The sequence below is a fragment of the Haliotis rufescens genome, unplaced genomic scaffold (assembly GCF_023055435.1).
Source record: "Haliotis rufescens isolate VD_foot unplaced genomic scaffold, xgHalRufe1.0.p SCAF_4, whole genome shotgun sequence".
In the NCBI taxonomy this organism is placed as follows: domain Eukaryota; kingdom Metazoa; phylum Mollusca; class Gastropoda; order Lepetellida; family Haliotidae; genus Haliotis; species Haliotis rufescens.
In genome coordinates this window covers 63233641-63259646 of record NW_025964112.1, presented here as the reverse complement: position 1 = coordinate 63259646, position 26006 = coordinate 63233641, and the positions used below count along the sequence as shown (strand labels likewise).

The 26006-nt window shown below is 39.9% G+C and overlaps 1 protein-coding gene across 1 annotated transcript in view; it reads right to left on the bottom strand.

Moving 5' to 3' along the window:
* The window catches only part of LOC124112192, a 37633-nt gene extending 25032 nt beyond the window's left edge, over positions 1-12601 (bottom strand). Inside the window, exon 1 of the mRNA XM_046472192.2 lies at positions 12332-12601. Coding sequence (XP_046328148.1) covers positions 12332-12448 — 117 coding nt within the window. The 5' untranslated portion in view covers positions 12449-12601. The remainder of the gene's footprint in view (positions 1-12331) is intronic.
* Positions 12602-26006: the final 13405 nt, after the last annotated feature.

The following is a 26006-nucleotide window of genomic DNA, read 5'->3' as shown; positions in this document are numbered from 1 at the left end:
GTAGAGTACAATTATCTCTCAAACAATGATCTGCATTAACCTTTACCTATCGATGACGAGATGCAGTGTTTTGACACTAACTGGGTATTGGTGGTTGATGTGTGGTAACATGAACGGCAATTGTGTGACTAAATTTAAATCTGGTTGAAAAACGTTGGGATGGGATCACTTGTCTTTCATTTTGAGGAAAGCCACGGTGGCTGATCGCTGACTTTGTGTGCTGGCGATTAGGTGCCTCACTCTTGCAGTGTGGGTTCCAATCCTGGACGGGACTCAACCCCCCAAAGTACTGGAATTTGTACTTTATCAAGAAAGTGTTATCCCAAATATAACATCTGTTACATTTGACCACTTTCTAAATGGCATTGTGTATTCATGTCAATTCATCTCCTTCAGTAGAAGGTTATTGTGATTTGAAACCTCTGATAGACAACGCTGTGCCGAGTAAGTTTAGATAGTCTTACAGTAGATTAGAGACGTTAATTGCGTGGCAATCTATTGCAGAAACTGCACTGATTGGACGCGGATTTATACATTTTGCACATAGGTTATTTAGTCTTTAAATTAAACGAAATATATACACAGTCATCCTTTAATTAAATTTAACATTTGTTCCCAACAATAGTTTAATGACAATAAACATATAAACCAAAACAGATTCATAAGAAGAGATCGATAAATATTCATTGCGTAGGAATACATTTTGTGACGTGACATGAATCAAGAGACCGCATCATTTATTAACATGCCTCCAAAGTAGCCAATCAGCGTAGAGTACCATCTAACAAGGTTCAAAGGACCTGCCAATGATGGCAAAATGCGACAAACCGAATAACAACGGTTAACAAACACTACCGCGAATGTGCGTATTTAATCCTCTATGATTGTTAGCTCATGGGCTTAAAAACAACATTTATTTTTGGTTTTAGCCCATGGACTAAATTAGGAAATCCATTTGAGAGATCCACCTTTGGCGGATGTTTCGAAACACATGAAAACTGACGTGATTTCATGGGTAATCTAAACATTTTCAAACAGTTAGCGCTCTGAGGGGCTTCAATATCTATGACACAATGGTATCTTCGGCTGTATGTCATGAAGTTTGCTGTTTTATTGTACTTTTGGATTTGTAGGGCGTTGATTCATTTAAATTGAATGAAGTGTTTGCATATTGTTCGTATTGGATTAACATTAGGTCATGAAAGGTAATTAAATCCGTCATTACACAAAAAGCATTGAGCAAGGTGCTTCACGGGCGTATGTACAAAGGGACATAACTCCCAACTAGAGTATGAACTAAGAGTAGTTGCCCCTGATTTATCAAAAGAGTCACGGTCATTAACATACATGTATATCTCGCAGGCACCATCTGTGTTTATCCTCAAGCATTACTTCAAAATATATATAGTTCACACATGTTTCAGCAGACGCTCTTATGAAAATAATATTTAAGGCTATGGACGCGATAGTTATGTGGATAATAATGGCGATTAACAACGTTTCTGACGAGAAACGCTCTTGGTGTTTTCGTAGCGTCGATTTCTATCGCACAGTTTAACAAAATGAATGTCCGAAGGAGAATATTTATTTGAAATAGACCCTCTCGTGCACGCCATTCTGCTAAGCATGTTCAGGTTCTACCTACGGTAAATTTCGACTGTAGTTTTTACAATGATCTTAACCTGCAATCGCTTTGTGCAAGTGGGAGGTGATTGGATCCGAAGCCAAATGTTGCAATCTTATGGATTTAAAATAACTGTAGCGATGCGATCGTTTTGTGCAAGTGGGCCGAGGAAGAAAGCGGCATGGTATCTCCCTCAACTTGCACTTGGATTCCCGATAGTACATTCTCGTAATTACCCGCTCTGCCAATCAGATCGCACGAATTACAAGGAACACACAGAAAGATTAATTATATAGAGATTGAAGCAAAAAAGGCACACATATCATCTTAATTAATGGATTATGTCAAAATATGAGGAAGCAATTGATTTTTTCCACAAGACTAATGGATTGTGGGTCTATTCTGTTATGTCTGTACATCCTCAGTATATGCAAGGGTGTGTTTAAGCAAGTAGTGCCATGCTGTCATCTTGTAGGTGTCGTTGTCGTTGTCGATGTCGATGTCGAAACACAAAGAGGACATACTGAAATGCGGTTATCTCGTCCCCGGCATTAAACATTGTCAATTGAAAAAAAGAAATCGACATGAATATATCACCATGACAGTGCACCATGTTATGAAGCTAAAGTCAACAAGGCGTAATTAAATCCATTGTGGGTTGTAATCTAATGAGACCGCCTCCGTGGTCTAGTGGTAGAGCGTCCGCCTGGAGAGCCGAAGGTCCGGGGTTCGATCCCCGGCCGCGGTATACCAAAGGACGTTAAAAGATGGTACTTGTTGTTACGCTGTCTGGCGATCGGCATTAAAACAGGGGCTAAAGCAAGGACTGGTCAGCATACCTCCCATAATCACTACAGTGTCCACATTCGGCTCTCCTTCAGGGGGCGGTGGGTAACTTAGCTGAAAAGGTGTTCGCTTGTCACCGATGGTCCGTGTTCAATTCCCTACTTTATGTGTGGCCAATTCCTGGTGCCACCTGCCGTGAGATTGCTGGAATATTGCTAACAGCCTTCCTGCACGTAACACATTGTCCCTGTCAGCAGTGATGGTATTGGTCAGTGGTGAAATCCCCGCTAATGGCCAAGGACAATTGATTCAAGTTGTTCATCAACTACGTTTATTCCAGATATTGACAATTCGGCGTATAATATCGCCTATTATTATCGACTTAGCCGTAATAGCATGTGGTATCCCACTACCAACACACATGCAGCATAAACAAATGAACGATGCATGTCACTCGTGCCTGGGGTTGCATAAAAAACATAATAATAGGAAAGTAGAATATGTAGTAATTTAACAATATGTAATGAATTCCATTTCCTACGTGTATGTCCATCACTAATTAATCAACAAAAAGCCTTTTCACCAAAATATATTTGTACCAATCCCACAGCTGAAAAATGTATAAATCTTATGCAAAGTGATTACGTCCCCCTGTTAGTTACACTCTCAAACTATATTAAAAAGTGTCTGTGTTAGTTTTGACTTGTATATATTATGTGTGTATATATGATGCAATGCCCTATGTTCTCTGTGTCACTATTTGTGATTTTTGAAAATAGAAATTCTAGTTTATTTACATGCCCATGTAGGGTTAGCCAAGTAAAATATACATTTGAAAATTGAATTGAATTAAAAAAACCATAAAAACGTGGGCTGAAAACTGTCACCGAAACACAGAAACTTAATGTCCAAACATAACTATGACACTCGCATGTCACCATCGAAAAACCATGTATTTTTTTCACACACTGCGCTTAGCCACCATTGAACACGGGTGCGTACTTTCTTTTGCCGGGCAGTATAGTTCGCTCCGAGGTTAGCTTCCAACTGCCCCAGCTATGCACGAGTACTGATCTGATACCACACATTACAAGTGCCTCTTTTCTATCTCTAAGTTCAACATCTAAAATACAAACAAAGACTGATGGTTGTGTAGAAATTATAATACAAGTATCAAACTCCGATCAAAGATATAGAAATCTACACACGTTTAGTCACCCAGTGTCATACCCACACTTATGTAAGAATATCTTTATTATCCAGTATTTAAGAAATAAACGAAGAGGGGTTGTTTATAGTACAATAAAACACTGCAGAGAGAATAAACTATAAGGGCCACCGTCACGAGTGGTATATTTTCCCTGCAGTGTTTTATTTGACGTCACGTCAACAATGTGTAGGATGTAAAACATAAAACATTTGCCCTGAATGGATTTCTATTAACGTGTCGTCCATGACAGTAGCGTAGCGGGTAAAATGTTTGCTTACTACATTGACGGCTCGGGCTCGATTCCCCAGCATGAATACAACGCATGAAGTCTCCCATTAGCCATCATCGTGAATAGGGCGGTGGGGTAGCCTAGTGGTTTAAGCGTTCGCTCGTCACACCGAAAACCCGGGTTCGATTCCCCACATGGTTACAATGATTGAAGCCCATTTCTGCCGTGATATTGCTGGAATATTCCTAAAAGCGGCGTAAAACCATACTCACTCACTCACTCATCGTGATAAGCCGTTTATTTGATGAAAGGGTGTGAAAACACGCTCACACACTTCTGTACATTTATTACTGGCGATAACTTTCCAGTGTTTTTCGGGTTCGCTGTTTCCTGGTTTGATAACAACGTGATTATTCAGCGGCGTAAAATCACATTCACTTATACATGTAACCTGTTTCGGCCTCCTTTATACGACAGTTGATTTGAAAGCAATATGCATATGTGATTCATGTGCAACATTATACGAGTAGAAAATATATCGTTAGTCAGTTATTCATGATATGAATTGGACTAAATTAAGGTAATATGTTTCTACGATTCACCAGGAGAAAAGTCCACGTTACGTTAGAGCTCCAATGAACTAAATCACTTCAATCATTTTAGTTTGACGATTATATTCTCACGAAAATAATTAGATTTAGAAATGGCATTGAAGATCAATAAAAAGGTTATCCCGTCACTTTAACCAAAATAAATGCATTAAGTGTCTGTCCTGGCAAAACAGAGAAACATTATTAGTTGTACAAATACAAAAATCAACTCGCCACAGTGTAAATGGAATGTGTTTTTCACATCGTGGTAATAACGATTTCTCGCGCAGAAAATAAATTACTTAATTATTTTGTGAACAATATTTGTTATTCTGTGGCTAGAAAATCAATCCTGCAAAGTTAATGAAGTTAACAACATATTGATTTCTATTGTCAGTTCCAGCTAGGACTGTTAAAAATGTCAAGATAAATGTTTCTGGAAAAGCAATGTTTTCGTAGACAGTTGTTTTAATTAAGATGAGCTCTTTGAAATCCACCGTTTATTCACACTTGTCATTTTTTCAGACTATGTTTATTGTAGAATCTCCTCAGCGGGCATTGGGGGTAATGTAACATATTTCTTTAAGTTTTACAAAGTGCTTCATGTCCTCAGTTTAATTAAATTACAGTTGCTTTGCCCTTTGGATACTCACCGAGTTAGAGAGGAACAAGGTTTCATGGTGAATACCAGACATGTTATACCCAGCATACACCATGTTCAGACACACTACACCGTGTTCACACAACATACGCCGTGTTCAGATAACATACGTCGTATTCAGACAACATACACTATGATGAGACAACATATACCATGTTCAGACATCATACTCGTCCTCAGACACCAAACACCATGTTCAGGCAACATACACCATGTTCTGACAATATACGCCATATTCCGACAACATACACTGTTTTCAGACAACATAAACCGCGTTCGGACAACATACTCTATGTCCAGACATGATACACCATGTTCAGACAATACGCCATTTCAGACAACATACACTGTTTTCAGACAACATAAACCGCGTTCGGACAACATACCCTATGTCCAGACATGATACACCATGTTCAGACAATACGCCATGTTCAGACAAGCATACACAGGTTTCAGACAACATAAACCGCCTTTCGGACAACATACCCTATGTCCAGACATGATACACCATGTTCAGACAATACGCCATGTTCAGACAAGCATACACAGGTTTCAGACAACATAAACCGCGTTCGGACAACACACTCTATGTCCAGACATGATACATCAGGTTCAGACAATAAACACCATATTCAGACAACATGCTCATGTTCAGGCAACATAGACCATGTTCAGACAACATATACCATGTTCATACAACATATGCCATGTTCAAACAACATACGCCATGATCAGACAACATACACCGTGTCCAGACAACATACACCATGTTCAGACAACATACACCATGTTCAGACAACATACACCATGTTCAGACAACATACACCATGTTCGGACAACATACACCATGTTCAGACAACATACACCATGTTCAGACAACATACACCATGTTCAGACAACATACACCATGTTCAGACAACATACACCATGTTCAGACAACGTTCAAACAACATACGCCATGATCAGACAACATACACCGTGTCCAGACAACATACACCATGTTCAGACAACATACACCATGTTCAGACAACGTTCAGACAACATACACCATGTTCAGACAACATACACCATGTTCAGACAACATACACCATGTTCAGACAACATACACCATGTTCAGACAACATACACCATGTTCAGACAACATAAACCATGTTCAGACAACATACACCATGTTCAGACAACATACACCATGTTCGGACAACATACACCATGTTCAGACAACATACACCATGTTCAGACAACATACACCATGTTCAGACAACATACACCATGTTCGGACAACATACACCATGTTCAGACAACATACACCATGTTCAGACAACATACACCATGTTCGGACAACATACACCATGTTCAGACAACATACACCATGTTCAGACAACATACACCATGTTCAGACAACATACACCATGTTCAGACAACGTTCAAACAACATACGCCATGATCAGACAACATACACCGTGTCCAGACAACATACACCATGTTCAGACAACATACACCATGTTCAGACAACGTTCAGACAACATACACCATGTTCAGACAACATACACCATGTTCAGACAACATACACCATGTTCAGACAACATACACCATGTTCAGACAACATAAACCATGTTCAGACAACATACACCATGTTCAGACAACATACACCATGTTCAGACAACATACACCATGTTCGGACATCATACACCATGTTCAGACAACATACACCATGTTCAGACAACATACACCATGTTCGGACAACAAACACCATGTTCAGACAACATACACCATGTTCAGACAACATACACCATGTTCAGACAACATAAACCATGTTCAGACAACGTTCAAACAACATACGCCATGATCAGACAACATACACCGTGTCCAGACAACATACACCATGTTCAGACAACATACACCATGTTCAGACAACATACACCATGTTCAGACAACATACACCATGTTCGGACAACATACACCATGTTCAGACAACATACACCATGTTCAGACAACATACACCATGTTCAGACAACATACACCATGTTCAGACAACATACACCATGTTCAGACAACGTTCAGACAACATACACCATTTTCAGACAACATACACCATGTTCAGACAACATACACCATGTTCAGACAACATACACCATGTTCAGACAACATAAACCATGTTCAGACAACATACACCATGTTCAGACAACATACACCATGTTCAGACAACATACACCATGTTCAGACAACATACACCATGTTCAGACAACATACACCATGTTCAGACAACATACACCATGTTCGGACAACATACACCATGTTCAGACAACATACACCATGTTCAGACAACATACACCATGTTCAGACAACATACACCATGTTAAGACAACATACACCATGTTCGGACAACATACACCATGTTCAGACAACATACACCATGTTCAGACAACGTTCAGACAACATACTCCATTTTCAGACAACATACACCATGTTCAGACAACATACACCATGTTCAGGCAACATACACCATGTTCAGACAACATAAACCATGTTCAGACAACATACACCATGTTCAGACAATATAAACCATGTTCAGTCAACATACACCATGTTCAGACAACATTAACCATGTTCAGACAACATACACCATGTTCAGACAACCTAAACCATGTTCAGACAACATACACCATGTTCAGACAACAGATACCATGTTCACACAACATAAATCGTATTCAGGCAATATATACCATGTTCAGACAACATATTCATTGTTCAGACTACATACACCGTGTTCAGACAACATACACCATGTCAGGACAACATACACCATGTTCAGACACGGCACACCATGTTCACCCACGATAGCCGTGTTCAGACAACTAGCTCGTGTTCAGACAACATAAACCGTGTTCAGGCAACATACTCCGTGTCCAGACACCATACACCATGTTCAGACAACATATACCATGTTCAGACAACATTGTACACAGTTAGACACTATACACTTTCAGACACATTACACATTTACACATTCAGACACTGTACACATTTAGATATTATATACTTTCAGACACTGTAAACATTTAGACACTCTAAGCTTTCAGACACTGTGCACGATGTTAATATTTGCTGACATGTTATTTGTTAGGTACGTTTGACAGCACTACTTTGTGCTCATAATAAAGTAATGTTAGAGGTAAGAGAAAAAATCAAAGAAGGAAATGTTTAATATTTCTGTTACTATTTTACATATCAAACCATGGAAAACGTCGTAATTCTAATTTGGGCATTTACTCTAGTGTCGGTTTTACATGAGTGAGTTGGTGAGTGAGTTGGTGTGTGAGGCAGCGGTATTACGTGCCATTTTCAGCAATATTCACGACGAGCAATTGAATTCGGGTCTTCGGCATGAGGTACCAACCGTCTTAAATGAACTACCCGACAGCCCCTCGACTGAACACTCTCTCGTTGTCTCAAAAGAACACGTATGTTATATTAAGCACACAGACCACTAATACACACTTGTGGTCTTGGACCCACTTGCACAATGTGAAGTTTGCCAGTTTTCATCAACCACTTTTTATTGAACTGATTACATACATTAATCGAAACGTGGCAGACCGCCTCCGTGGTCTGGTGGTAGAGTGTGCGCCCAGAGAGCGGAAGGTTGGGGGTTCGATACCCAGTCGCGTCATACCAAAAGAGGTTAGAAGTTGGTACTTGTTATCTTGTCTGGCGCTCAGCATTAAGGGGCTAAAACAAGGACTGGTCGGCTCGGAGTTAGTATACTGTGTCTGAGTGGGGTGTTCATGTTAAACTGCGGCATGGCATCTCAGTGAGACACGTTCCGGTTATTTCTGTACTGTATCTGGAAAGTTTTGCGAGCAAAAAAGTACTGCGAAAACTGCGAGTGACACACACACTGGCAACCCTTTCTATAAACCTGTTCACGTCCAGACATCGACAAGTAGACATTAGATCCACCCCTTTCTATAAACCTGTTCACGTCCATACATCGACGTGTAGACATTAGATCCAACCCTTTCTATAAACCTGTTCACGTCCATACATCGACATGTGGACATTAGATCCACCCCTTTCTATAAACTTGTTCACGTCCATACATCGACGTGTAGACATTAGATCCATCCCTTTCTACAAACCTGTTCACGTCCATACATCGACATGTAGACATTAGATCCACCCCTTTCTATAAACTTGTTCACGTCCATACATCGACATGTAGACATTAGATCCACCCCTTTCTATAAACCTGTTCACGTCCATACATCGACATGTAGACATTAGATCCACCCCTTTCTATAAACCTGTTCACGTCCATACATCGACATGTAGACATTAGATCCACCCCTTTCTATAAACCTGTTCACGTCCATACATCGACATGTAGACATTAGATCCACCCCTTTCTATAAACCTGTTCACGTCCATACATCGACATGTAGACATTAGATCCACCCCTTTCTATAAACCTGTTCACGTCCATACATCGACATGTAGACATTAGATCCACCCCTTTCTATAAACCTGTTCACGTCCATACATCGACAAGTAGACATTAGATCCACCCCTTTCTATAAACCTGTTCACGTCCATACATCGACATGTAGACATTAGATCCACCCCTTTCTATAAACTTGTTCACGTCCATACATCGACATGTAGACATTAGATCCACCCCTTTCTATAAACCTGTTCACGTCCATACATCGACATGTAGACATTAGATCCACCCCTTTCTATAAACCTGTTCACGTCCATACATCGACATGTAGACATTAGATCCACCCCTTTCTATAAACCTGTTCACGTCCATACATCGACATGTAGACATTAGATCCACCCCTTTCTATAAACCTGTTCACGTCCATACATCGACAAGTAGACATTAGATCCACCCCTTTCTATAAACCTGTTCACGTCCATACATCGACATGTAGACATTAGATCCACCCCTTTCTATAAACTTGTTCACGTCCATACATCGACATGTAGACATTAGATCCACCCCTTTCTATAAACCTGTTCACGTCCATACATCGACGTGTAGACATTAGATCCACCCCTTTCTATAAACCTGTTCACGTCCATACATCGACATGTAGACATTAGATCCACCCCTTTCTATAAACCTGTTCACGTCCATACATCGACATGTAGACATTAGATCCACCCCTTTCTATAAACCTGTTCACGTCCATACATCGACAAGTAGACATTAGATCCACCCCTTTCTATAAACCTGTTCACGTCCATACATCGACATGTAGACATTAGATCCACCCCTTTCTATAAACTTGTTCACGTCCATACATCGACATGTAGACATTAGATCCACCCCTTTCTATAAACCTGTTCACGTCCATACATCGACATGTAGACATTAGATCCACCCCTTTCTATAAACCTGTTCACGTCCATACATCGACATGTAGACATTAGATCCACCCCTTTCTATAAACCTGTTCACGTCCATACATCGACATGTAGACATTAGATCCACCCCTTTCTATAAACCTCTTCACGTCCAAACATCAACAAGTGGACATTAGATCCACCCCTTTCTTTAAACCCGTTCACGTCTACACATCGACAAGTGGACATTAGATCCACCCATTCCTGTAAACCTGTCACGTCTACACATCGACAAGTGGACATTAGATCCACCCCTTTCTTTAAACCTGTTCACGTCCACACATCAACAAGTAGACATTAGATCCACCCATTCCTGTAAACCTGTCACGTCTACACATCGACAAGTGGACATCAGATCCACCCCTTTCTTTAAACCCGTTCACGTCTACACATCGGCAAGTGGACATCAGATCCACCCCTTTCTTTAAACCTGTCACGTCTACACATCGACACGCGGATTGTTGCGCCAGCCCTTTCTACTAACCTGTACCACTTTCTATAAACCTGTTCACGCCAATCCATCAACACGTGGCTATTAGTTCCGCACTTTTCTATAGTTGTTCACATCCATCCCTCGACACGCAGAGATAAGAACCACATGATATTCTGCCCTTTATGTATCCCAATGCACCAAGTTAACGCGACAAATTGTTAAGATAACAACCTGAATGATTTCACTATCTTCTTGTGAACCATGATATCAAGACTTTTTCTTTTGTTAGTTAATATTCGTATATTTCATGCAGCGCATTCAGGTTTATCTATCAAGGGCCCAACCATGTGATATTCTGGAGTGATGGTGGGTTGGGATTTGGGGGTGGGGGTGTGGAGGTGTGGGCGAGGTGGGCGGGGTGGGTGGGGGGTGGAGAGGTTGATTTTGTCTCGAGATTATATATCTTCTAAGCTACAGCTACAAAACTTTTTTTTCAAACTATGAGCTTGAATCATTATTTACGAAAACTACCTTGCAGTAATGTGATTTAGTAGGCAGTGTCTTTCTTTTTTAACAGTCTGACGCATAAAGATATTTTTAACAATTTTCGGGGACAGTTTATTTATTTTCGATAAAATCAAATAGTCGATCCCTAAGTTTTTTTTGGTCAATATTGCGAGGGATAATGGATTCAATTTGGAATCTTTTAAATGTAACCAGAGACGTTTATATAAATTGTCACATAATACATCGAAATGAATATACATGTATGCCTACATGCCCAATAATGCATTCGAGCCCTTTCAGGGTCCCGTTCGTCTTCGAAGTTTTTGCGAGTATACTCTTTCAAACTTATCTAAATTCCCCTCTATGGTGGAAGGTCCTTTCAGTTATAGATAGTGATGATGAAGACAGATTCATCAATTGATAGAGAAGGATGTCCTTGCTCACGTATCAGCAAACAAAACAAATCTATACGGTTTCGTTCATTAATGTTGTGTTATTGCTATATACACTCAAGGCAGATCATATAAGATTGGAAACGATTCTCTATAGAGATAAAGTATCAGTAAGTATCTAGCCTTATTTGAAATATCAATATTCTAGTAGCTTTAATATCAATACTATTAATCTCCGAGACTCTTTCAAGCGAATGTGGGTTAACCATACAACATCGTTATGCAATTGCAAACAGCTATTCAAGTGGTCTTTGGTAGGCTAGACATGTCTTTGTCGGAGATACATGCATGGAGAAGGTTTACGCCGTCTTTATTGCAAACATATGAATACTACCGAAATAACTAACAACTTCATTAAACAGAAAGAAGTTTCGTCCTAAGTAAATCTCCGAAAGAGTAGACATAAAATGCTTTTAAAGAAACTTACATAGATACTTCTCCGAGATGGTGCCCAGGCAATTGTTTTCTGGTCCGGTCGTCCAACCCAGGCTGCATTAAGTCCAATTAAACAAACCAGCACAAACAAACAAAGAAAATTGCACATGTTTGTGGAATGTCCCGCTCCTAACGCCCCGCTGTTTCAGTTCTGTGCCTCTGCCCTTCACTAACTGTAAGGCCTACTGTATCGATCGTAGGATGTATGTTTCATAGAACCAAGGCGTTATCCGCGAATCACACACTCCACACCCCAGTCTTATGTAGACTGACGCGACGGACCAGTTCATTTCTTGTCATCAACGAGTCCAAACTTGGGTACATCTGCCCACGTGCTTGTCATGCTCCCCGCGTGATATTTATTATATGTTTTCAAAGAATCTCTATTGGAATTTCTCCTTGTTAGGTTATTGATCAAATTAAAGATTTCTTTATAATGAACGCTGAGAAATGTTATTGAATAAACACAACATCGCTGCTTTACTGAAATAATTGATGTCTTCGAGAAAAGTATTTTGCAATTGTTATCAGTCACAAAATAGAAACATGAATTATTGATTGTAGTGCTTGTTATAGGAAAGTGTTTTTCTCTAGTTCATCGATGTATTGGCAACAAAGAAACCTGCGCAACCTCAACAGTTCATTATATAAGAGTCAGTGGGCAGAACGTAGTTGCAGCACACTGGAAACTAAACAAGTTTACGACAATTGTAGCCACAATAAGAAGGCTCGAATGGCTATTGAACATGCAGCCAGCATCCCCTTACTGGACAGATGAGGGATGCATGTCACAAATGTGCACCATATCTTCATTTTGGCCCCACGAGACCAACCGAGAACAAAATTAATATACATTCTGACTGAATACTTGAATCCCATGTTATTGATCAGGGAGATGATGGGGCAGTTTGATGTAAATTTTGGATGTGGTTGAGCTGTATTTTACACGCCATGAGTCAAGGCGTCTTAATGATAATTCGGTTGTCGTGATTGGAGGATCTTGTCCGTGTGCTGAACTCTGGGTAAAGGCACGACCCTGTGAGGAACACTGTACTTCAACATCACTGGCTATAGTTTTATGGTCTCCAGATTGGATACATCCCATTCTGGTTAGATGAGCTAGCATTACGATTCTGACTCACTGATAGAACCGTCACGATATACAAGCTTTTGTTTAACTGGCACTTGTAACATGAACCTCATAGCGATAGTGATCGTCATGATGTCACAATGCTGACGTCATATGATGTTTAGACATAAAAAAATCATACACCACCGCCTGACCACCCGATCCCGTTAGTCGCCTCGTACGACAACATAGTCGCCTTTTACGGCGAGCATGGGTTGCTGAAAACCTATTCTCTACCTGGATCTTCACGGGTCAGTTACTATTATACATGATAATATCAGTTAAAACACTTCGTCCTCCTAATAAAAATATTTGAGAGGCTGTGTCATTTACACTGCACAGATACCAGATACACTAGAATACACAAATTCTTAATCGATGACGATCTTTACGTTCTCCGGATATATCTATATAGAAAAAGTGGAGTAGTTGTAGCGTTTGAGGTTTTCGTAATTTCTATTCTTCTACGATAATAATCTTCGTTGAACAATGACAGTAATTGATCTACGTGCAATTAACATTTACTTGTTCCGAAAATATACGTAACGCGTGGGTATGACAATATATAGATATTGATAGGTTCCGTTATATGAACAGAACATGGCGATTAGAACGGGGTATCATTGATTGGACTTCATCCCTGGTTGATTGTAAACACACTCCATCCACAATCATGTAAGACGTAGATGCTTAGCTTAATGAACATATTTACGCAGCGACACCAAAGCAGGTAAACGGATCACGTCTAACGATCCCGTATCATTGATAATCACTGGTACTAATACAACCAAGCTTCAAGTTTCAAGCTGTCTCCCAGTTTTATCTCCGGATGTCACGACTATCATCTCGTTAAAACATGAGGCATGGGCTGTAATCTTTCATTAATTATTCTTGCATTAAAATTACCTGCGTGTTTAGTGAGTTAGTCTGTCAGTTGGTTTTAAAGCCGTTATGAACGGTGTTCCAATTATATCAAGATCCTGGGTAGAATAGGTCTTTAGCAACCCATGCTTGCCGTAATAGGCAACTAACGGGATCAAGTGGTCAGGCTCGCTGACTTGGTTGATGCATGTCATCGCATCCCGTGGATCGATGCTCATGATGTCAATCACTGGATTGTCTGGTCATCATATAGCTGGAATATTGCTGAGTGCGGCGTTAAACAACAAACAAAAAATATCAGGGCGTGTCAGTTTAATGTGGGAGGAAAGCCCGAAGTGATGCAGCTCCTAGACGTTTACCACTTCGGTGAAACCCACGAGCACGGGTATGGTGCTGACAAACCCAGAAACATAATCAGGGCGAACCGGGATTCGAACCTACAATCATTGGTTTCTGGCGTTCCCATGGGACACAACTCTGTACAGCGAATTGCGGCGCCTCAGACAACTGGGCCACCCGTTCCCCTTTGCTCTTTAGAATTGTTCAAAATAATAATCACATTACTAGTTATGGTTCAAATTATGTTTGTTGAGTTATCTTAATCTTTCCGAATTAGTGTATTATTTGTTGGTGTTATTTAATTTACGTCATATTTAATTCATTTGCGTGCGATAGATGGAGACGGAGGGAGCGGGGACTCCTAAAAGCTTTCGTCAACATGTCATCGTTTCCTTTCCGCCTACTCAGCATGTTTTAAATTAATAACTCCCTTTAATTCAAAGGTCAATGTTCGACGTCAACATACTTGTAAATGACGTAATCAAAGAGCGTTGCCTGACTTCACTTCAAGGTTTGACTACGGAGAGTCGATTTTTTGCGGAAGATAATTTACAAAATGAGCATCTCCTTTTTACGTCAGGATGCAAACGCTTTGCAGCAGTTACAATGACCATATCCTCCTTTCCATGTTTATCCTTGTTTCGTGTGTTTGCATCGCAGTGGGGTTCATCTTCCTATTGATCGGATATAACTGAGGAAGAGCAAGACATTTCAGTCTCGGCTTCAAACAAAGATGGCCGCCGTTTCTGCAGAGTCAGCTCGAGTTAAACTGCTGACAACAGAACCACTGTTCGTGCAAATTGTACGCTATTTTTGGTTACTACATAGTGGAGTCCAAGTTATTTGATCAACTCTGATTGCAATGGATATATTTTAAAGGGCTTCTATTGAGGTAGCAGAGTGTGTGTGTGTGCGCGCGCACACGTAATAGAACGAACAACGACTCACGCCCTCGGGGTACGATAGGGAGCTATGCCACAGGTCCAGACCACCCGATTCATTAAATCGGGAGTTCCCACGGGGGTAAATAGTTACAAGTCACTCACGTTTAAAGTTGTTGCAATCGATGTTAAAACGAATGCTTAAATGATCTGAATGTTACGTAAGGATATATGGATCAAGCTTGATAACGGCGTTAGAACCTACACCGAATCGTCGGTCCTGATTGTAATGAAGAAGTTTTCATCCATATATCTTATCCTCACTTAGTACTCCAACTGAATGCCCCTCAAAGAAGTGATATGAATGTTGAAAATTGTGACATCATGTAAGCTGTAAATATTTTATGGAAACTGTCAGCTATCATTATATAGTCGATGTATTCCACAAATGTCAGTAAGCTGTTTATGTCAATAGGCTCATTATTAATGTTCTGTTGAGTAATGGATATTTAATTACATGTATTATGCGTATAATAGTACAAAAGAAGACAGGAAATTGTAAAAATGTATAAATGCATCTAGGTCATTGACCTACGAACTATAATTGCTATATCCTGTCGACTAATTGTATAAGTTAATCGGCATGCAATGTACGTTCGTGGTAGCTTTGAATACCGAAAATACAGTTAAAGCAACTGTCATTTGAATATCGAAAATACAGTTAAAGCAACTGTCATTTAATGCTCGTTGATCACACGCACCTGCTTCGAGTCTTTACAGGCGAAAAACTACAACGGTTGTGAACACATTGAGTCACCTTCTGGTTTTATTGTGGAAAGTCTTTCATTCGCTTCTGAACCCTCTTCACAACTACATACGCATGGGATGCTTCACTACTCTCGTTCCCAGCTGGCGATATGACAAATACACATCGGTGGCCTCTAGCTTGCCTGTTTGGCATACTTCAGAATTGTGATATGTGCACAGCTAGACAACGTTGTCACTGTACCCTTTCGTGCTGATGAGTTCTTCCTGTTGTTATATAGCTATGGAAAATATAATTAAGTTCGGCCTCTCAGATAGTTGATCAATGAGTGATGGATATATACTACACAAAACTAAGTTAAAGAACACAGGATTGTTTCATATTACTATGGTTAATCTGCCATGGTATGACCGATAGACTGTAGCAGTATGAAAGAATCGGATGTTCTTTAACTTCTTTTCGGTAGTATATATGGCAAAACTAGAAGGAACGATCATGTAAGGTTTGTTAAGACTGAAACCCTGAGACTTTTTTAAAATTCATTTTTAAGTCATCTACAAAAATAAAATTCCATAATTTGTTTAAACTTCCAAGCAGGCACAATCTTTAATATCTACCTGTATATAATACAATGCCAAGTTGAGTCTGAGATTAATGTGTTCGTCAAAAGCAGCTATTTGTTCACGGGGACATGCAAAAGTTTCAAGTGGAAATGGATTTGGTAAATGTTTAACTCAAACAAAATTAAGGACGATATAAATTTCTTTTGTCATGTCCTTCTAATGACCAATTACGGAAGATAAGTTGGCATTATTTGAAAGCCGTTTGGCCGTCGCTTACGCAATCCAATCCATAATCAAATGAAAGGTAAAGTTCACATTAATTAAAGCAGATAGTGATTGTTTTCTGGATTGATTTTGTGGAAAAACCGAGTCACAAGCCACTTTTATAAGACATTTATTCTGGCGATCCAGTTAGATTTATCAAGGCCATCTAAACAGAAAACATAAGGTACTTCCTTTTTTCTGACAACGCTCTGACAAAGATGTTTAAGATCGTAAATAGCAAGATTACAGTCAATCCGAAATCTCCAGTAAATTGCTTTTGGGTTGATTTCCCACAAAAGAAAGGTTAAAAAGTTAGTTCGTCCTGAACCCGAAATAATCCCTCCTCAGACACGCTGCAACATAAAAAAATGTTCAAACAATTTCAATCAATAGCTAAAAACTCGTGTTGCATTGCGTGACGTCCATTTACAAAACTGGCGCAGAATGTTGCAAGCCTTCCATTGAAGTCAACAGCGCACAATCAAGTAAGAGAAACGATCCTCCAGAATTTTAAGAGAGCAAAAACATGTTTGAATCTGTTAATTTTGTCAATATCAAGTGATGTGCGTCTAATTGCAACAGACGATCGCCTTAACGACGGTGACTGACCATACTAGGCGATAGCCCGCGAAATATTAGCTCCGGGACATGAGAAACTACCAGCCACAAAATGGCTCAAGCCCTTTAAGAACTCTTGATTAAATTTCCCCCCAAGCATCGAACTAATCGCCAGTGTTTGCAAGGCAGGCAAACGGAACCATTTACAAATGTCAGCCTCCCGTGATACAGGGTTAGAGGGCGCCATGCCATCCACTAATTCAAAGATTCAATGATTCATTTCTACAGCCCGTGTCATTCGAGTGATAGTGGTAGAGGTCTTTAAGTCACTTAGGTAATGAATTGGTTTGTGTTGCGTATCCTATGCCTAGCCACTCAGACTCATCTTCTCAATCTTTTAAAAGCAGACGCGGCTCGATGTGTAAGACTGTAAATGTATCGGCTAGCAGAAACACTTATATTTACACACACGTGTTTGTTGTTGTAAATGAACATGGTTCAATCAATGGATTCAAGAAATTATGTTTCTTCAATAACACATAAGACACAGTCTCACTGGACGATAATGTGCCTTTAACGGAGCCAGGACACTTTATTTTGAACGGTTCTCTGGTCATGGTCAGTGATGATATCGTGCCGCTAACATGTCATCGGATTGTCTTAGCACTAAGATCCATTGAAGAACATGTCATCAGCTCGTCTTAGCACTGACATTCACGGACGAACTGTCCCTGGCGTCGTACGTGAATGTGACTGTAATATATCATCAGTTCGTCTTAGTACTAAGATCCATTGAGGAACGGTCCCTGGGGACGCAGCTTATATCGTGTCTCTAACATTGAATCAGGTCGAAGCACTCATATCCTTTTTAGATGGGTCTCGCTGTCTTATTTTCTCAGACTGACCATATCGACGGACATACACTGGCACTATACCTCAGAAATATCTTTACTGCCCTACTGTCCTCAGTATCGAAACCAGCGTGAATACCTACATGTACCTGAACATGCTGAACTTAGATGTGTACCTGTACATAAGCTTGTCTGCTTGAAATATATAACGTCAAATTGAAAACGTCTCATCAAAATAATGTGGAATATGCGGCTTCGAATATCTCACGTAACAGATTCCACAGCGCGTAAAAGACAACATAGTGATGGAAATGATGTGAATTGAGTTTCGAAAATAAGTCATGACACCAGGTGTTTGCGAAATGGGTAATGTCCTGCTCTACCGGCAGCACCCGTCACAAGACCCATGAAGATCCGGGGTAGAATAGGTCTTCAGCAACCTATTCTTGCTGTAAAAGGCGACTATGCTTGTTGTAAGAGGCGACAAACGGGATCGGGTGCACGTGGTCAGGCTCGCTGGCTTGGTTGATGCATGTCACCGCATCCCAGTTGCATTGATCGATGCTCATGATGTGAACTACTGGGTTGTCTGGTCCAGATTCGATCATTTACAGACCGCCGTCATAAAGCCGGAATATCGCTGACTTCGGAGCAAAACAACAAACAAACCAATAAACAAATACCCGCCAGAAAGATATATCCATGTACAGTAAAACGGCCAGCAGTCAGAACCCCGTTAATCCGGAAACCCTCCTGTCGGACATAATTCGTAAATCCGGACATTGGTTTACACAGGACTCTGTAGTTGTACAGCAAAACGTCTTTACTTACGATAAGACGAGTTCACTCACGGTTAGATGTATGGCAAGGCTGCCTTCACAATGAAGTGGTAAACAATCGCATGAGAAGTGCAGTAGAAGCACACCATCAATGTTGGGACCCTTTTCGCTTGCCTGATCAGTTTAATGTTCGGGGCAACACGGGTCCAGGTCATATTATTAATTTTGTACCCCACATATATTCTGCTCACAGTCAAAAGAGCGGATCCTCACTCAGCAAGGGGAGTAACTCTGTATAGCGATTTCTGGCTGTGCAGTCATCTACATGCCCACGGTGGGGTCCATATAGTGACTCACATAAGACTGTGTTTGTTGTTGTTGTAGAAAACCTCCCTGACTCACCTCGTTTACCCAGGAGTGGGAGTACATCCATGATGTTAATTTTGTGTTTGTTTCAATGTAAAAAAGAGGTTCAAGTTACTGTCACATCATTAATACAGTGAGATGACAGATTACACCAAGGTTCAGTGTATGTAAGTATAGACAGTTTTTACTGAAATAATGACCAAAACTATTTTGGATTCTGAAAGATCATAATCTAATGACTGAAAAGACTTGTTTGACCCCCTAAAGGAATTGTGTATGTTATAATATTTCAGAGAAACGACAAGATATGGTTACTAACTCGGCGCCAAGAAGCTAATGGTTGGGTGGGTGGACGTGCATTGTTCATTGCTTTGCAGCGTCTTAAACACTAAGGTATACACAAACACTCCCACAGAGACGTCTGAAGAAGGCGCATGTCACATCGACATATAGTTTCATAACAGTTGGCGATTTTACTCATGCTGATAACGTTTGGCAGCATCGCTTCATAGCAGCTATAGATCGAAGTCTTCAGAGTACATGAAAACAAAATAGTGTCTCGTCGTGCAGTGAACAATATTTTACGTCGCAACCACAATAACAAGTGTATTTCATTAACTACGTCTGCTCATAAATGTGAACCCACACAATCTCCACTAATAATGGCGGTTAGCGATGCGAATTAAAATCAGCAGCTAGGTGCCAAAATGGTATAAATTTCCAGCGTCATTAGTGGCTCGAGGACAACGAGATCAGTGTCAGTTTGCATGAGGTTGATCCACGCTGTTAGGAGTTCAAGGGCGAGAACACCAGGTCAGTTTTCATGTGGTTGATCCACGCCGTTTGGAGTTATAGGGCAAGGACATTACTGCCAGCTGAAACTCGTCTTTAGCGGTTGCCAAAATATGATAAAGTTTGATAGAAGTTAACAGAAATTCTGCACGAATGCTTAACTGCACTGTATTGTAATCATTGATTGTTTTGTTGAATTGTGATCTTTTTGATAAGAAGATCGTGACGTTAAGTGGACAACTGTGAGTCTCAGTGCACTAATATCTGCAATTTTGACGTTGATTGCCGAGATAGCAGTGGTTATTTTGTGATGATTCAATTTGCCTTTATCTGAACATTCATTATGTCATGATATCGTCAAGATAGAAAGAATGGGACTTTACCACAGCTAATGTAACAATCAAACATCACAGTTTGCGGGATCTGTTGGCAGTCCATGTCCCGCTCCCTTAACCTGAAATAACGAGCCAAGATTATTATCTGATGAAGAAATATTCGGAAAGCTTTGGTGATGTAATTAAGTTAATTAGTGTGAAAAGAACCGAGCAACAATACTGATGAAAGACAGTTTAATTATATGACGTCAACGCCAAACAACAACCCGTCTCGATTATCTGCCATTCAGATTCCAATGCGCGTAAAAGGGAAAATAACTGTGAAAATAAAATAAATAAATCACTGAAAACCAGTGATGACACCCGGTGTTAACGAAAAGGGTCAGCATGACCCACCCTCCTGGCAGCACACGACTCACACACGATGCATTAAATAGTCAGTGTTGGTTGCCTGGCGCGGCACAGCAGTACTCCTGGCACATGACGGCAACACTTGTTTAATAAAGTTGTGATGAATATCGGAACCAAAATATTGATATACACGATTCTGAAAGAAGTGGATATTCAAATAGTTTCACCTGATAAATAAATGTTCCATTTCATGAAAGTAGTATACATACCTCTTTGGTGTCTATGGTTTAGACTCACAATATTAACACGAAACACGCACTGCCTAATCAAAACTAAATTATTATTTTTATTTATTAGGAGAAGGTTATTCGAATTGAAACTGTACTTTGAAATTGCAAATACAAATTTGAAATTATTATGATGGCTAAACTATTCCATGAATTGAGGCAATTACGCCCTTTTTAGCAGAATTCAGAATTACATTGAAGTAATATATGTAAAAGAATCTGGAAAGTAAAATGAAAAAGTAATCCGCCGAACATTGCAGGAAAAGTCAAATTAGGCATACTATGATGAGTGAGTGAGTTTGGTTTTCCGCCGGAAAAGCAATGTTCCAAAAAAAATCAGGACGGGGGACACTAGCTGTGAATTTGCTGGAATATTGCTAAATATGATGTGTTGTACCTTAATTATCTGAGTGTATCATGATACTCAGCTGTGTATTAATAGCAATATCGTAATACTGGACCCAATAAGGTCATGCTCTTATTACTATAAAATGACCTTATTACTATAAATTCTCTTCTATTACCCACCCAGCCGTATGGGATTCTTGGTTGGAAGAGGTTTCTAGGAGTGAGTGAGTTATTATCAAAACAGTAGATCATTAGATAAGGAAACAACGCAATCTATTATAGGAAACATTAAAGGTAGAAGACGGTATAGATAGATCTGTTTGCTTGATGCTCCCCTACAAAAGGATAGACATCTGAACAGGTAGCGTGATGGTGTTGTCTGTGTGGGTCACCAACGACCAGGAAGAGTCAAAATGGACGATCTATTTTTTTATATGTGTGCTTAGATAACTGACAGTGACATATGGCAGAACGTAGGTAGAGAAGATCAACAACTAGCCGCACTTGGGTAATTTGACATAAGCCATGTATTTGATTAGCTGGATTACTAGACAACGTGGATCGAAGTTCTCATATTCTGGTCTAGTTGGTATCATTATAACATTCGACATGTTTTAACTTTAGTAATTTCAGTTTGATATTAATAGGTGTTCTGTTTCTTGGAAGTATGTAGGAGTGTAATTATTTTTTTGTGCCAAAGGAAAATGTAATGCAGTCTCAAGGACAGGCGGTGATGGCTTACATTACAGGGTAGGTGGTTGTGTGGGGAGGGCAGGTTCACCAATTGTACCCATGGGATAATCGAAGCCGGATCTTAAACAGGACTAGAAAACGCTTCCAGTACTAGCTTACCTCACCCCCGATAAGAATCACTCGTCCCAGTACTAATTAGGGACTGATATATTACCAGAGGAAAACACTTTGTCATGTTCGGATTCGAACTTGATGTTATCAATATTGTACTGTCTGATACAGAAGTGTATCTAAATTTTATTTTTCCAGTGATTGTACGACTGAGGGTTAAAGGAGTATACTAAATACTAAAGGAAAGTACAGAATGCTATGTTAACTGCGCATATATGTGAGATAACTTTTCCCCAAGAGACGTTCTTATATTGATTCCACTTTCTGGAACAATTTCTTGTCACTGACTTACGGCGCCGTATATAAACTGCATGTGCATAATGAAGTTCCTCGTGTAGAATTGTGGGATATGTTTATTCAGCGACATTAATGAAGACCCTCCTGTGATCGATAGTGTTCGTTCTTCAAGTTAGAGAACAAAAAAAATCGAATTCAAGAACCCAACTATACTATTTCCGCGTAAAGCACCAAGTTGTTGGCGAGCGAAGACGCTGAAACCATATTGATTATAGTAATAGTGTGTTAGCAGACGATCGGTCTTATCCCAACGTAACACCCCCACAAGTGGCCCCACAAGTAGGGACAAGTAGGGACATGGCGTTTGACGTGCTTCACTAATAAAATAACACTCACACTCCCAACATCCACCCCCACACTCTATCAAGGGACATAACTCTGTTATGATGCAAGCATCCTTGATGTTTGATCATTTTATGCAAACCATAGACCCCAGGCAAACCTCAGTAAATGATTTCTCTTTCGCATGTAGATTCGATTATCTAGATGACGTCGCTAGAGCTTAAAATATCATTTTCCGGACATCTAAACTAGTTGTTTATTAGGCCAATTTCTTGTTCGACAGGGGGGGGGGGGGGGGGGGGGGGTGGTGGGGGGTGGATTGGTCAGATGAAATCCGTCGTTAAATGTGAGAAACCTTCCGTTTCTGGAAACAGGGTTGTGACAGTAACCCATTGAATAACATGAGTGTAACTGGTGCAATAAACAGCTAGTTTGGTAGTAGCTATATTTGGTACTCGACTGGTTGCATCATCATGATTGTGTTCCAGAATGTGGAATCAATATCAGAACTTCTTCATTCCCAGGACTGCTGATACGTTATCTCACAGATATGCGCAGTAAATAGCGCATTCTGTACTTTCCTTTAGCATTTAGTATAGTACTCTAAACCTTACTCGTACAATAGAAAGTACAATCATGATAATTTACAGTTCGAATCCGAGCATAAAAATGTGTTTTCCTATGGTATGTTATCAGAAGTCCCACATGTCTACCGTCTGTATGCTTCATGTAAGCTAGTGCTGAACGCGTATACTAGTCCCGCTTAGGTTCTGGGTTCATGCAGGTTCTAACAGTAATTATTGTTTTGTTACTGTTCACTGTATGATGTAAGATTGATAAGTCATCAATCCTGTATTGTTGGTATTACTGTAGAACTACATAGTGGTGGTCACAATCATGTTTATATGTTTCAGGAAGTATGATGGTATACGTAGCCCTTTATACATTATCTAGTTGTCAAGAAATACATTTGATCAATGTATTATCCCTTATATAGGTTTACAGTACGAGTTTGCTGTCCGGCTACTTGGTGAGTGGACACTTACTAACCAAAGTATATCAATTTCCACCACTATAATGAAAGGCGTATCTATATATAGCTATTGCGAACATTTAAGCCATCACTGTCTGTCCATGAGACTGCATTACATTTTCGAGGTTAGAACGAATAAAATAATTACACGCCTACATACTTCAGGAAACAGAACACCTATTAATATCAAACTGAAATTACTGAAAGTTAAAATATGTAGAATGCGATAACGATACCAAGATCAGAATATGCGAACATCGATCCACGTTGTCTTGATATCCAGCTAATCAAAGACATGGCTTATGTCAAACTACCCAAGTGCAGTCAGTTGTCGATCTTCTCTATATATAACCTACGTACTGCCATATATCACTGTCAGTTATCTAAACAAAACATATCAATAAATAGATCGTCCATTTTGACTCTTCCTGATCGGTGGAGACCCAAGCCGGGTGTTTACATACCCACACAGACAACACCATCACGCTACCTGTTAAGATGTCTAGCCTTCAGTAGGTGAGCGTCAAGCAAACAGATCCATCTTTACCCATCTTTTCCTTATCTAATGATCTAGTGTTTTGATAATGCTGCTTACCTGTTGGGTCTGATGCTACGGAATTCATTTTGACTGCAGACCAGTGCTGAACGTGTGATGTGGTGTATGGTGAGCATCACCCCACCTGCTGCATGCTACTGGATCAGGATGCTTTAGGTTCTGAATGCCAAACTTCGAAAACAGTAACATACAGTCAAATCGGTTACAGCACTAAAATGGTTTATTGAAACCACTTGGAATCTTTTACAGTGATAAATATATTTAATTTGCATATGAAGGTTGAATAATGATACGAAAATAAGAGTGATGAGAAGACATTTGCACTGTTCTGTCAAATTGTCTTCATCATTTCAAAGATAAAGAAGCACACTCATCCATTGTTACACATACCACTTACATTTGTATGTTTGTATCAAATGAACTCTGAAAAATGATTATGTTTAAACTAACTATACTAATTAAAAACTTCATAAATAATCATGATAATGATCATTACCGCTGGAAGTATCATTTATTTGGTCTCATTTTCAATGTATATTGCAAGGACATACACAGTCATCTAGATATGCCTTCAAGACATGCTCAACAAAAGGTCATATTATATAATTTACATTACATTCACGGGAAACAGGTGTACAACTGAGTTTACATGTGTTTGTGACGGGTGCTAGCGACGAGGCTGGACACGTTCATCCTTTCGTGAACACCAGGTACCATCACCGTGATAATGATTCATAAACACATGTCGATGATAAAGTGGACATCGTACAATCAATTCTGCTTTTAGCAGAGAGTACTTATAATAATGCAAAGTGTACTGTCGTTCATATTTATTGTTTTAGCCATGTAGAAGAAAGTATTATGCTCCTAATTTTCTCCGTCACAAACAGAAAAAACAGAATAAACCTTCGGATTAAACGCAAGGGCACAAGTGTCAGTTTGCATGAAGCTGAGCCTAGATGTTAGAGTCTCAGGGCAAGGACACCAGTGTCATGTTACATTTCATGGAATGAGTACACATGTCCATAGCCGATTGTTAGTGTTTTTCATTGATAGGGCACTGTTTAATTACATGTAGTTGGTTGGTTGGTTGTTTAACGCCGCACTCAGCAATGATCCAGCTATATGACGGCGGTCTGTAAAT